The sequence below is a fragment of the Spea bombifrons genome, chromosome 10 (assembly GCF_027358695.1).
Source record: "Spea bombifrons isolate aSpeBom1 chromosome 10, aSpeBom1.2.pri, whole genome shotgun sequence".
NCBI lineage: Eukaryota > Metazoa > Chordata > Amphibia > Anura > Pelobatidae > Spea > Spea bombifrons.
The window spans coordinates 23,410,291-23,424,167 of NC_071096.1; the positions used below are offsets into that span (position 1 = coordinate 23,410,291).

At 46.2% G+C, this 13,877-nt stretch overlaps 1 protein-coding gene across 2 annotated transcripts in view; it reads left to right on the plus strand.

Moving 5' to 3' along the window:
- Positions 1–12,213: 12,213 nt before the first annotated feature.
- Positions 12,214–13,877, plus strand: part of RIPOR1 (RHO family interacting cell polarization regulator 1) — a 234,713-nt gene continuing 233,049 nt past the window's right edge. For both annotated transcript variants that reach the window (XM_053449343.1, XM_053449342.1), the window contains exon 1: positions 12,214–12,348. In XM_053449343.1, the coding sequence (XP_053305318.1) occupies positions 12,330–12,348 (19 nt within the window). In that variant the 5' untranslated portion in view covers positions 12,214–12,329. The remainder of the gene's footprint in view (positions 12,349–13,877) is intronic.

Sequence of the window (13,877 nt, forward strand, 5' to 3'; positions counted from 1 at the left end):
ATAGTTGACACGTTACCTGTGATGGGTTGGCCACTCTCTACTCCTGGCCGTTGTCCCCTTGGTGCTTACTTCACACATTTATGTACACTCTTTTGGGGGTCGTGCCCCTCTTCTGGCTGATTGTCCGGACCTGTATCTCCACACACACATACACTCCTCCACACACAGAATTTTATTTATTTTTTTTTTATTTATTTTATTGTTTCTTGCTGTTCTCTCTCTCACTCCATTAGAGGGCCGGCATGTGGGCACGTAAGCATGGTGTACTTTTTTAATGCTCCAATTTCCTCTGGGCTGTCCGCCACGGCTCTCGCACTCCTGGTTCTACGTATCGGCCCCAGTTTCGGGGGATCTGTAGGATGTATTTGTATTGCATTATATGGTTGTTGCCGGGGGGAGCCTGTTCCGTTTCTCCACCTAGTACCCCCTGGGTGTTCTGTTGTAGACGTGGTTGTTCCTGTCTATTGTATTTCCATTGTTTTCTCTCTCTCCTGGTGGTCTGTCCCATCAGTGTTCTTCCCTTCTCTCTTTTCCATCTCTCTTCTTTCCATTTCCCTACTCTCTTCTTCCCTCCCCCTTCTGTTTTCTTTTGCCCCCTCTCCTGATTTGTTTTATTTTCTGTCTCTATGGCAACTCCGGCCTCTCCTGCACTGAAGATCATATCTCATAACGTCAAGGGCTTGCTGTCTCCGCAGAAACGTAGGATGGCGATTCGACACTATATTAGATCCAAAGCCGACATTGTCCTTCTGCAAGAGACTCATTTTCGTAAAGCGAACGTTCCCAAGTTCTGGGATCCACGGTTCCCCCTACATTTCCATTCCGCTGCGCCGGAAAAGCACAATGGTGTATCTATCCTTATTCACAAGAATCTGCACTTCCGAGTTCTTAATTCCATCTCGGACTCTGAGGGCCGCTTCCTCCGCCTGGACGGCTTGATTCATGACCAACCGGTCACGATTGCGAATGTGTACGCTCCAACTCCACCAACTCCTGCGTTCTTCGATGAACTTGCCCGCTCGCTCTTCACGGCACCGCCCGGAGGCCTTATCATCGGTGGGGACTGTAACTCTGTGATGGACCCGTATCTGGATCGAACCTTGTCAGTGGCTCGCACTTCCCCGAAGCATCTTTTTAAACCTCTACAACATTTTGTTAAATCAATGGGGCTGTTCAATGCCTGGCGTCTTCTCCATCCGTCGGACAGGGACTACTCTTTTTATTCTCATCCACATGCAATGTATTCAAGACTCGATTATTTTTTTCTTAATCAAGGCCTGCTTCCGTCTCTCCTGAGCTCATCTATGCACGAGATATCCTGGTCTGACCATGCTATGATAGCTATCACTCTGTCCGCCTTACAACCTCCCAACCTATGACCTCTTTGGCGTCTGAATGATGCTATACTCCTTGACCCGGAGATTAGAGGGACTATCACACAGACTCTTTCTGATTACATCAAGGAGAATCTGACTCCTGATGTCTCCCTGGGCACAGTCTGGGACGCGCACAAGGCGGTCCTTCGAGGCCAATTCATAGCGATTGCATCTGCTAAACGGAAGCAACATCTCTCGCAGATTACGGCTCTCACAGATACACTGTCTAAACTACGAGCGGACCATAAACGCTCTGGCGATCCGGGTCTCCTCCGAGACATTGTCACAACTCAGGGACAATTGAACGTGATGTTATCCACTGACTCCATCAGAGCAATTCTCCGGACTCGACAGAAATTTTTCGAAAAGGCGAATAAACCGGATACTATGATGGCGCGTAGACTCCGGGACATTACGGGCTCCAGGACTGTGCGGGCTATTAAGACCAGAGCGGGCTCCCTGTCGCCTGACCCAGCGGCTATAGCTGACCGGTTTGCTGAATATTATTCCTACCTTTATGACGGCAAAAAACCTCCGGCTCCTCGTCTCTCTCGTCCGATACCCAACGATTTCTCGCCTCCTGTCAGCTCCCCTCCGTCACCGCGGAGATGCTGGATAGCGTTAATGCGCCCATCACCTTGGATGAGGTTTCGGCGGCTCTGAAGCTGTTCAGAAAACCGAAAGCCCCAGGTCCCTATGGCCTGACGACCAAATACTACAAATCCTTTGCCGCGTCTCTCCTCCCTCACCTGACGTCCTTGTTTAACTCTTTCCTGGCGGGCACGGGGCGACCATCTCCGGGCATGCAGAGGGCCAAGATTGTGATGATCCCTAAAGACGGGAAAGACCTTTCTCTCTGCACGAGCTATAGGCCGATTTCCCTCATCAATGTTGATATGAAAATTTTCGCCAAAATCCTTGCCCTTAGACTGAACGTGCTCCTCCCTAGCTTAATTCACCCCGACCAAGTTGGCTTCATCCCTGGTAGGGAGGCCCCAGACAATATCCGCAGGACATTGAATCTGCTCCACTCGTGTCGTAGGTCAGGGACGCCACTGATGCTCTTGTCCCTAGACGCTGAGAAGGCCTTCGACCGAGTGGACTGGGGATACCTGTGGTCCACTATGCGAACCTTCAGTTTCGCTGGTGCCTTTCTGCGGGGCGTACAGGCCCTCTACTCTCGTCCCTCAGCTGTCGTCGACATTGGCACCTTCCGTTCCAAGCCTTTTTCGATTCTGGGCGGGACGCGCCAGGGTTGCCCGTTATCGCCCCTCCTATTTGCTTTGGCCATTGAGCCTCTTGCCCAAGCTATTCGGCAGCATCCCGATATTAAGGGTCTCACGGTGGGCCGTAACGTTTATAAACTTAGCTTATTTGCGGATGACGTCCTGTTTTCCTCTTTGCCTAATTTGTACCAACTGTTAGAGAGGTGCGGAAAATTGTCTGGTGATAAAATTCTGATAAATGTGAAGCTCTGAATGTCACCCTCCCTGTCCATACAGTTAAGCTTTTATCCCTTAATTTTGACTTCAAATGGCAGCCGACTTCTATCCGTTCTCTCGGCATCCAAATTACACCTTCGCATTTGCAGATGTATGAGGCCAACTACCCTCCTATTCTCCGGCGCCTGAAGCGTGATCTAGTGACATGGTCGTCCTATGCTCTGTCTTTCATGGGTCGGATTTACGCGGTGAAAATGACACTACTGCCCAGGCTTCTGTACTTATTTCGCTCTATCTCTTTGCCTGTCCGGAGGAAAGACATCACTAGTCTCCAGAGGGCGATTGAGCGGTTCGTCTGGCAGGGCCGCAGGAGTCGACTCGCTAAAGGCACCCTCTACAAGCCGAAGTCTGCTGGTGGGCTGTCGGCCCCTCTACTCCAAGAATATTACGTCGCTGCACAATTGGCGATGCTGCTGTCTCTCTCGGTGGTACCGCCCCCCCCCCCGCTGGGTCCAAATGGAGTCGGATCTCTGTTCCGGGGCTCGCCTGGGCTGGCTTATGTGGCATTCGTCTCTCGACAAGTCGCTTATATCCGCCAGCCCCACTCTGTCGCACTCTCTTCTCTTGTGGTACCGTCTGCCATATAAGTTCCGACTTACCAGCCCTAGCTCCCGGATGACGCCGCTCTTTCAAAATAGAGACTTTCCCGTTGGGGGTCTTGTCCGCCCATTCCACTGGTGGATCGCGAAGGGTGTCGTCACGGTGGGGGATATGCTCCTGAACAATAAGCCCTGTTCCTACCAACATCTCCTCTCTCGCTATGAACTCCCGGCTACAGAAATTTTCCGGTTTCATCAGCTTTCCCATTTTGTTCGCCTTTTTTTGCTGCATCATCCAGATCATGCCCCAACGTTCTTTGAGCAAGCGGCCCGGCTCCCACACAAGCCGTGTGGAGCGATTTCTCATCTCTACAATCACATGTTGGGGGTCAAGTTTCCGTCTTCGCCTCTGTTCGAACAGCGCTGGGAGGAAGACATGGGGCAATCCCTTGAGTCCGTGGAATGGGGAGAGATATACGAGAACATCTGGAAGGTCACAGCATGTACTCTGGTTCAGGAGAATTGCTACAAAGTCCTCTTGCGATGGCATCTGACACCGTCCAGACTTCACTGTATGTTCCCGATACTCTCGCCCCTTTGCTTTAGGGGTTGTGACGAGGAAGGGACCTTTTTGCATACGTGGTGGACCTGCCCTCAGGTAGCGCCTCTCTGGTCCCACTTCTTCAACAGTCTGAGTGCAGTCCTTGGTGTACGCCTGACTCCTGACCCTTGGACGGCCCTTCTCTGCAGAAACTATCCACTGGCTACACTTTCCAAACCGGCTCATCGTTTAATCTTCCGCATTTGTACGGCGGTCCGTCTGGCCATTGCTAAAATCTGGAAGTCGGGTGCTCCCTCCATCCCATTTATCGAGGCTAAAATATGGGACATTCTCAAGCTGGAAACAATCACCGCGTATCTGCATGGAACGTCACACCTCTTTTACCTCACATGGGACCCGCGGCTAGAAAAATTTGCGCCGCCCCACGTTGCTGTAGCTTGGCTGTGAGGGTCGTCATTTCCGCCTCCCCTTCCCTCCTTTCTTCTTCCTTTTTCTTTCTTTCTCTTTCTTTCTTTCTTTTTTTTTCTATCTCCATGGATTTCCGTAGCTGTGTTACGGTCTGTACAGGCGCTAGATGGGGAGAGCATTTTAGTGGCATTCTTGTTTCGGCTCAATCTTCTGCGCTCAATGCCTATGTATTATGTGTTTCATCAATCTGTAATTGTTTTATTGTGAGCTGTGCCCGCCCTTGCTATATGGCTCTTGATTGTTCGCCATCTATGTAACATGGTTTTGTATACTCACATCCTGTCACCTATGTGCTTCTGACAATAGCTACATTGGAAATCCTGCCTTGTTTTTCTGTTATATTTTGAAAAATACAATAAATGACTTCTTAAAAAAAAAAAAAAATTCCCCTGCGGGCAAAAGCCCTGGCCCGGATGGCTTTACGATCATGTATTATAAAAAATGCCTTCCCGTCCTGGGCCCACAGTTGGTTACTTACTTCAATGCTATTGCCCAGGGCTCTAAATTTGACCCACACTCGTTAACCGCTCATATCGTGGTTCTTCCTAAGCCCGATAAGAATCTTGATTTGTGTAGCAGTTTTCGCCCCATATCCCTGATCAATGTTGATTTGAAATTGTTCTCAAAAATCTTGGCGAATCGCATCCAGCCTTTCCTCCCCTTTCTCATTCACTCTGATCAGGTGGGGTTTGTCATCAACATTATCTCCCTTGCGCATAAATACAAGATCCTGATGGTCCTTGCCTCTATGGACGCTGAGAAGGCGTTTGACCGTGTAACCTGGCCCTTCTTGTTCAGGGTATTAGATAAAATTGGCATTGGCAATGCTTACTTGACATTGAGGGCCCCGACTGCGCGAGTGGCCCTCAATGGGATATTGTCTGACAAGTTTACCCTTTCGAATGGCATAAGGCAAGGCTGCCCTCTATCCCCCCTTTTGTTTCTACTAGTTTTAGAACCCTTTGCTAACGCTGTCCGGGCGCATCCTGATATTGTGGGGGTGCAGATAGGTTCAAGATTCCATGCGCTGTCGATGTTTGCGGATGATATTCTTTTAACTCTTTCCGACCCTGTCCGTTCTATCTCAGCAGTTCTGTCGGAGCTCGACAGATTTCAGGCTCTATCGAACTACAAAATTAATCTTTCTAAATCGGAAATCATGGGTTTCCACCTCCCTCAGCCCATGGCCCAGCAGATTCGCGAGAGGTTTCCTTTTAAGTGGAAGGACGATTGTATTAAATATCTCGGCGTAATGATTCCCTCTGACCTTTCCAAGTTATACAATTTGAATTTTGCACCCTTATTAAGCACTTTGGAGTCTGACCTTCGTGAATGGGCCTTCCCTCATATCTCTTGGTTTGGGAGAATGGGGGTTATTAAGATGAACCTCCTGCCCCGCTTTCTGTATTTACCTTGCCTATCAAGCTTCCTCTGTCCTTTTTCCGGCGTTGCCATAGGGCCTTTCTACGTTATATTTGGAGAGGTAAGCCTTCGCGTTTATCATTTTCCTACTTGACTAGGCAGAAGCTGCAGGGGGGCATGGGCCTCCCGAGCTTGGAACTCTACTGGAAGGCAGCCCATTTGCGCCGCAGATGGATATCGTTGGAGGAAACCTTTTTGACATGTCCAATTAGTGCGTTGCCATGGTTCCACGATCCATTGAGGTGTGTTTTGTACTCTGCTCACCCTCTCATTGTTCCCACCGTGGGAGTCTTTCGGACTATTTTGAGGGACGGCTTGCTTTCTGGGCTCCCTGGCCCATTGCTCCCTCTGGAGGGGAACCCGGACTTCCCGCCGGGTCATTCCCTGGGCGGCTTGAAAGCCTTCTCACCTCCTCAGGTGCGCCTTCTTCGCTTATGCCATGTAGTTAGTGGACGCGAGATTAAACCCTTGGGGGCGTTAGTTAGTCAGGGTTCTTTTACTTTTTCACTCCAGTTTCTTTACCACCAACTCAGGCACTTTATCTTGTCCTCTGGGGCCTTGCAGCTTGCTGATAGGCCGCTTACGCCTCTGGAGCGGTATTGTCTCGAGCAGAAGGAACCTCCCCGTTTATTGTCCAAACTGTACACGCTATTGTTGTCGCCAGAACCGCTGGCTAAACCCTACTATTTTTGCCTCTGGGAGAGGGACTTGAACTGTTCTTTCTCCTCGGAGGACTGCACGAAAATTCTTTCTATCACACACAAGGGCTCGGTCTCTAGCCGGATGCAGGAAACATCCTTTAAGATAATTACAAGATGGTATAAGGTCCCTTTGGATCTCCAAAGGTTTTTACCCCAAGTGCCACCTACCTGTTGGAGATGTTGCACCCATCCAGGTTCCCTACTACACATTTGGTGGTCGTGCCCTGTTATTAGGCCCTTCTGGGATGCGGTCGTAAAGGCCATATGTGACATAGCCAATCCCGATTTTCAGGGTTCTCCCGAGTCTGTTCTCCTCCACCACACTGATACTCCACTTACGAGTTACAAACACTCTCTGACATTCCATCTGATTAACGCGGCTAATGCTATCATCCCTCGACACTGGAAGTCAGCCACCCCCCAACATTTACTGCTTGGGTCAACCAGGTTGAATTTGTTTACCAAATGGAAGTTCTGGTTTGGTCCGCCAAGGGTGCTGGGCATAAAATTGAGCTTAAATGGTTCCACTGGCGTACATACGTGCCGAACTTGGACAGGAACCCCCCTCCTGTTTCGTTATAAGGCGATGTCTGCTTCTCGTCCCTTGCCACATGCGGTTTAACAGGGGGTTTCCCCTTGTACGCTTTCTCGTGCAGTGTATTTGATTGCTACTGATTATCGGGACCTATCCCTGGACCCTGGGACTGACGTTTTTGTTATGTTATATTTTCTTTGTTATATGTTATATGTTTTATTGTACATGCCGGGTACTATTTCTCCTGTGCGATCTGTCCCATTTCCGCCTATGGGACGGACGTGATTAACCCTTTGTAGAGCCTGACTTGGCCATGTTTCTGTCCTTTATTTAGCTCATGCGCTCTGTGAAGTGTCGTTAAATATTCATCTCACATACGCACCACCAGTACAGAGAGGGGAGTTTAATTATTTCATTGCTTCCTCGACTGCTACCTCTCAGTTTTACGTTGCGATATTGTTACTGGTATCTACCCGTCTGGGGCGGCTACCGCCCTACGCCTTTCCCCTCCAGGTCTCTCAGTGGTGATGTTGTACCTTGTGCGATGGATGTGTGTCTGATTTGCATATGTTACTGTTGCCAGTGGTACGAGCTTCACTCTGACCACGTTGCGTATTTCGCTTGTACGCCGATGTGGACACTTTTGGTCTACCATAATGTCACTGTTTATGTTTCTACATGTATCTTCACCACTGTGTAATGCGTTATTTTGACATATGTCCAACCGTACTGGATGTTCATTGTTATTTCTGTATATGACACTCTGTATTGTGTTTATTTTCCCAAACGTGCAATAAACAGAGAATTGGAAAAAAAAAAAGAAAATTACAGGCCTCTCTCATCTTTTTAAGTGGGAGAACTTGCACTTACTGTATGTAAACATATGAGAGCAGGCATAGACAGAGGGTAAATGTGTGGTAAAAGAGGTTCAGTTTTGAAAATGGATTGTGTACCTGTGTTGTTCCTTTTCTTCTGTTTTTTTCTACAAACCATATTTTCCACCTTTTCTGCATTGCTCTAGTATGGTTTCCACACTATTTTATTCCACACAATTAGCACTGTTTATGGTTTCTGTTTCTTTTACTTGTATTGGTTGTTTCTTTCTTTGACCCCTTGACGACAATTGACGTGCCAGGCACGTCACCGAAAAACATCCTGCTGGAGACAATTGACGTGCCTGAAATATATAATATGGCGATGAGCATACACAGGAACAAAGACAGAGATCAGGAACTAGAGTGGGAAGTCAGCCAGACTCAAACACAGATAAGCTGCAGAACATAGAGTAATGAGCTGGATGTCAGAGACCATTCAGAGAAGTACTAATCCTTGCAGCTTAAATAGCTAGGAAAGGAAAGGGGCTGGTTTATTAGCAGGTAACCAAAGAAATAGAGGAATGCAGACTGCTCGTTAAACTCAGCTGAGGGGTTCAATTGCAACACAGAGAAGCAAGCAGTGGAGCGGGGGAAGGGTGAGCACCCTGACACAGACAAACTCATGCATGGGTGGTATCACTGTGCTCAGGAGATGTTGCTGAACACACATTGAGGTGTTTGACACTGACATTTACAAGGAGCTGTAATTTCATATGTGAAGTAAAATGTGTGTAAAAAACTAAACGCATAATAATTAACGCCACAAAGTTTGACAAAGACTGGTGGAAGAATTGATGCATGGGAAGAGTTAAAATATTAGCCTTTGAAATCCCTTGGGGTGTCTAGTTTTCAAACATATATGTTTGACTCAGACTCAGATGCAGGGGACCTGGATCCTCCTGTGTTATGCCCCCCCCCCCAACTTACCGGTGCTTCTGAATCCCCAGTGCTTAGTCCGGGCAGCGTGTAGAGCTCTATGCGATTCGCGTAGACAACTTCCGCCCAGCATATGACATCTTTGTCCCCAAACAGCCCACCCTGTGCCATCTTTGTCCCATAAGCATGCTACCTGTGCCACCTTTTATCCCATAAACACCCTGCCCTGTGCAATCTTGGCCTTTCCAAAAATCAATTATTATTACATCTATAATACACAGACGCTTTTACAGTGACTCACTAATTCACACAATTATTCTCTCACTCTTTCACACAATTTAGTTACACATATCTATTAATGCACTCTCGCAAATTCATTAATTCTTTCACTCATTCACACAATTCTTCCACACATTCATTCAAATATTCTCTAACCCATTTACACAATTCATACACAAATTAATTCATTCATTCTGTCACTCATTCTGACTTTATTTAAATATTCTTATTACCCTCTTTTCTCACTATCTACCCCTCTCCCCTTCTCACTATCTCCCCCCTTTCCCCTTCTCACTATATATCCCTCTTCCCCCCTTTTCTCAATATCTACCCCCTCTCCCCCTTCTTCTTACTATCTACCCTCTCCCTCTCCCCCCTTTGTAGTTCACTTACCTTCAGACGTCCTGTGGTGGCCGGCACCGCAACGAAGACACTGAAGACAGAAGCCTCGCAGAGGAGAGTGAGGGGCGCCGAGCGGTTGCTGAAAACTTGAGAGACCTCTTGGCGCCCCTCTCTCTCTCCATCACGTCTAGCGCTTCCTCCGCGCCAAAAAAAACAAAACAGCGTTTCGATTGGGGGGGCACATGGAGGGGCACAGTATGATGTAGGGGGGGCCATGGTCCCCTCTGGGCCCCCCAACCAACTCCACTGATCCCAAATAGGGCATGAGGGCAGTATGAAAAAAATGGTTTTAAAATAGCAATATGATACTTGTACTTATTGCCCTATAATGTGCAAAAAAACTATAAAAACAATGGGTCAGGACAAATAGTAGGATCTGTTTAATGGGTTTTTACATTAGCTTTTGTAGATGAGTAAAAGGTTTTTCAAGTGAAAGTCAGAAAAAGTCCTTTTCCCACCTCATATTTTATACTTTTCTAATAGTATATGATATGATACGCCCATTAAATAATGGTATCTAAAGAAATCGTTTGTTGTCCTGAAAAAAAACAATATATGACTTGTGCAGGTACATTAAAAAAGAGAGAAGAAAATTACAACTAAACACGCACACCGCAGAAATATTAAGCCATTGTCTTGAAGGGTACAGAAAATAAAATTAGCCATTGTCATGAAGGGGTTAATAAATACTGTAACGGGTTCCCCAAGAGAGCTGTAGTAACTCCCAGAGATCACCCACATATATCCTCCTTTTGTCCCCGGAATCACTTCCAGCACCAGTCAGCATGCGCACCTTGGAACCCTGCTATGTGTACCCAATAAGTAGACAGTAGAAGGGCCAAATGTGCCTTCTCCCTGGAGTCCTCTCAGCCGCTGGGGAGAAAACAGAGCGGCTGGGGTCCCTTCCATATGGGGTTCTGGGCTGACTGCTCGGCACCTCTGGGGACTGCAGGTGGCGACCATAGTCCAATCCACCTGCATGGTACAAATGTTTGTATGATCCTCGGCGAGGGGAGGAAAGCCACATGCATCCCCTCCTGTATACTCCATCTGCTGGGGAGAGATGTCGATCTGCCTTTCTCCCATTGCCAACACTTCTTCTGTGGATACAGGATCCATAAAAATCACTGCCTCTGGGCAACATTGGGGGGGGTAAAGCCAAGGGAGCTGGGGTCACAGAGGGAAGCGGGCAGAGGCCAGCGGCACTCTGCCCCGAGGGCAGCGCTTCAGCTGCATTTGTAAAATCCAGGGGCACCACCAACTCTGTGGCTGCCTGACCGGACCCTCCTTGGTTACTGCGGTCAGGCTTGGGAACAAGTGGAAGGGGTGAGCAGAGGCCAGCAGCGCTCTGCCTCGAAGCCAGCAGTTCAGCTGGGGGATCTGGCTGGGACATGCAGGGGGGTTCTTGGTCAGTTTCTGGGCCATATTGCGGGGAATAGGGCAAAGTGTCTGGGGTGAGGGAAGGGAGTGGGCAGAGGCCAGTTGCGCTCTGCTCGGATGTTTGTGCTTCTGGTGGGGGCACAATACTCACAGGATCCACTGGGGCACACTGCTGAGCACGGTCAAAGCGTTCTCGGTAGGCCTGCTCCAGGAACCATTCTTGGTAAACCAAATAATCGAAATCAGCCCACAAGTCAGGCAGGTAACAGGGCACATCTGCGAGAATCCCTTCCCTGAACTCCCGGATCTCCTCGCACCGATATTTCGATGGGCCGCCAAAGTCATCGCCCTCTGGCATGTAATCATCCTTCAGCTCTGGACACCACTGCACGGCCTGCCAATACAGGGCCCGGTATCCACAATCCACAGTCATTTCAAGTGGAAGCAACTTCTCCAACTCAGCCACCAAGTTCTCTTGAGGCTGCTCTCCCAGGTACTGCATTCGCCAATCTAGTTGTAGCACGTACCATTCCTTGGAGGATGGGAGGACTATTCCCCGGACACCCTGGTCTACTCTGAGAGCCTCCATCCAGGCATTTATATAACTTGCGACTCTCCTGTGCACCAACACGTCCTGTAGTGCTGGAACCATCTTTGGCTTGCTGCTGGTATACTCGCTGGTACTCCGCTGGGACGTTTGCAAGGAGGATCCCGCCGCTGCCACCAATGTAACGGGTTCACCAAGAGAGCTGTAGTAACTCCCAGGGATCACCCAACCTTTAATCCCCTTTAGCTACTGAATTATCCCCCTGGTAGCCATCCTGTTAATGGGATTAGTTTAACAATGGAGTTCCTGCCTGTTTGGCAGCCAGGCTGGAGCCATCTCTGAGTACCTTGGGCCCCTGTATGACAGGTCATTCTGTCACAAATAAAAATACATAAGTACAGACTGATTACCTATTGTCCTGCAGTAACATTCACAGCTTGTTTTATTTTTTTATCTCTTCAGTTGCTTTTTTAGGAGAGAATCTGTGGTCTTCATTGAATCTATAGAAAGACTATATGAATCATGGTGGATATATTTTAAATTATTTATCTTGTATTAGCTTGTGAGATTCCATGAAATTTTTCCCGAGACCAGAAAATAAATCTAGTGACTGCAATAGAAGATAAGACTGCAATTTTCGTTGTTCATATTATCATTCAGTGATTCATCAGTAGCAGGGTGGTGACAAGCTGTTTGGCAGTGGAAGTAAAGAGAGGAAAGTAGCCAGGCCCTTTCCTGTCTTGGGCATGCTGTACAAAGCTTTTAATATACTTTTTTAATACTGAATAACACTTATCATGCAGTTAGATTTAGACTCACAATTGAATACAACAAGGATGCAGATTGAATCTTAAACAAGATCAGGATGAACACTGGACCCAGAGGTAATCCTGCCATTATTCCTTTATACTAGATAGACTATTAGCTACAGATCTACCTTGAATGAAACACTTGAAAGTGACAGTAATATAATGGAATACGAATGTTCAAATGCTATGTATTGTCTTCTAGCCCTTTAACATGTTCTTGGTAATATACTGATGCACTCTAGCCTAAATGTAAAAGACTCTTTTGCTGCTGTCTTCTTTCTCTCATCGACAGTATGTGCGCATATGCCTGCTTCTAATACCGGCTGAGGGAGAAAGAAGGCAACAGGAAGTTCTGAAAAGTCGGAACACCTCATTTTACTCAAACGTTTAAGAAAACTATAGTGCAAACCTTACTTTTCATATAGGGGAAAGCTTGACTAATTGTCTTCTTTAAAAATGAAAAATATTTAATATCATATTTCTAACTCTAATAACTAAAGTATCAATATGTACATACAGTAAAGTATATGGAGTAGAGGGCATGGAAAATGGACTTCAGCATGCATTAAAAACCAGCAATACATTTTTAGACAGTTCTTTTAACAAATTACAAATATGTATTATCCTTACCTAATTGTAAGCGGTTTTTAGGTGGGGCATATATTAAAAATATTACCAACTGATGTTTAACATTTGCTAGAAAATGCACACAGATTTCAAAGTATAGGCACATTGAAGAATATTTCTTCTTCTGTTATTTTACTTTATAAAAGATGGCAAACTACTAAAGAAAATAAAGGCATGTACTTGACAGCAAAATGCAACGTGTATAAAGAAAGCGTATGCAAAGAGATCACAATATGCCAGAACACAGTGGGATAACCTGCTGTGGTATGATGGAATAAGTAACACATATTATGCAGTTACTTGGATTTTACTAAAAGGAACAATATATATGAGTATAAAAGTGCTAACTTGCCAAAGGTTGTGCATTTTAATGTGTATTAATTTGAAAATGGAACTGGAAGAATTGGTCATGTTTAAATTGTCGCAATCTGTATATTATTCAATGATTCAATTATGTATCAGTTTAAAACAAAGCTTGACCCATTTTTTTTTTAAATATTGTCTGTGAATTGATTATTAATTGAAAAATGCCTATATATTTATGTGTGTGTAATGGGACATTGTACATAATATTTTACCATTCTGTGTATATTTTTGATTGTTTAACTGGGTTTCAGACCAATAGGGTTTTATATCATTTCATGATACAATTGAAGAGTTATACTGTCTGAACAATCACTGCTTACAGGTAGCTTAATTTGTAATAGCTTTCACTTCTGACAAACTATTGATCTTATAAGGACTGATATATAAGGAAAAATAAAATTTTTCATCACGTCTTCTATCACTCCAAATGTTTGCACAAAACCTTAATTTACTTTATTTTTTTTAACAAATTTGCAGCTTTTACATTGGTATTGGCATTCCCCACAAGACTGGTTAGTAAATGTTCCCATTAAGAGGCAGGTGCCGGAAGCAGATTACATTTTTGGAGATAGCTAGAGATATGTGGAAACAAAAGAAAATGACTCATGGAT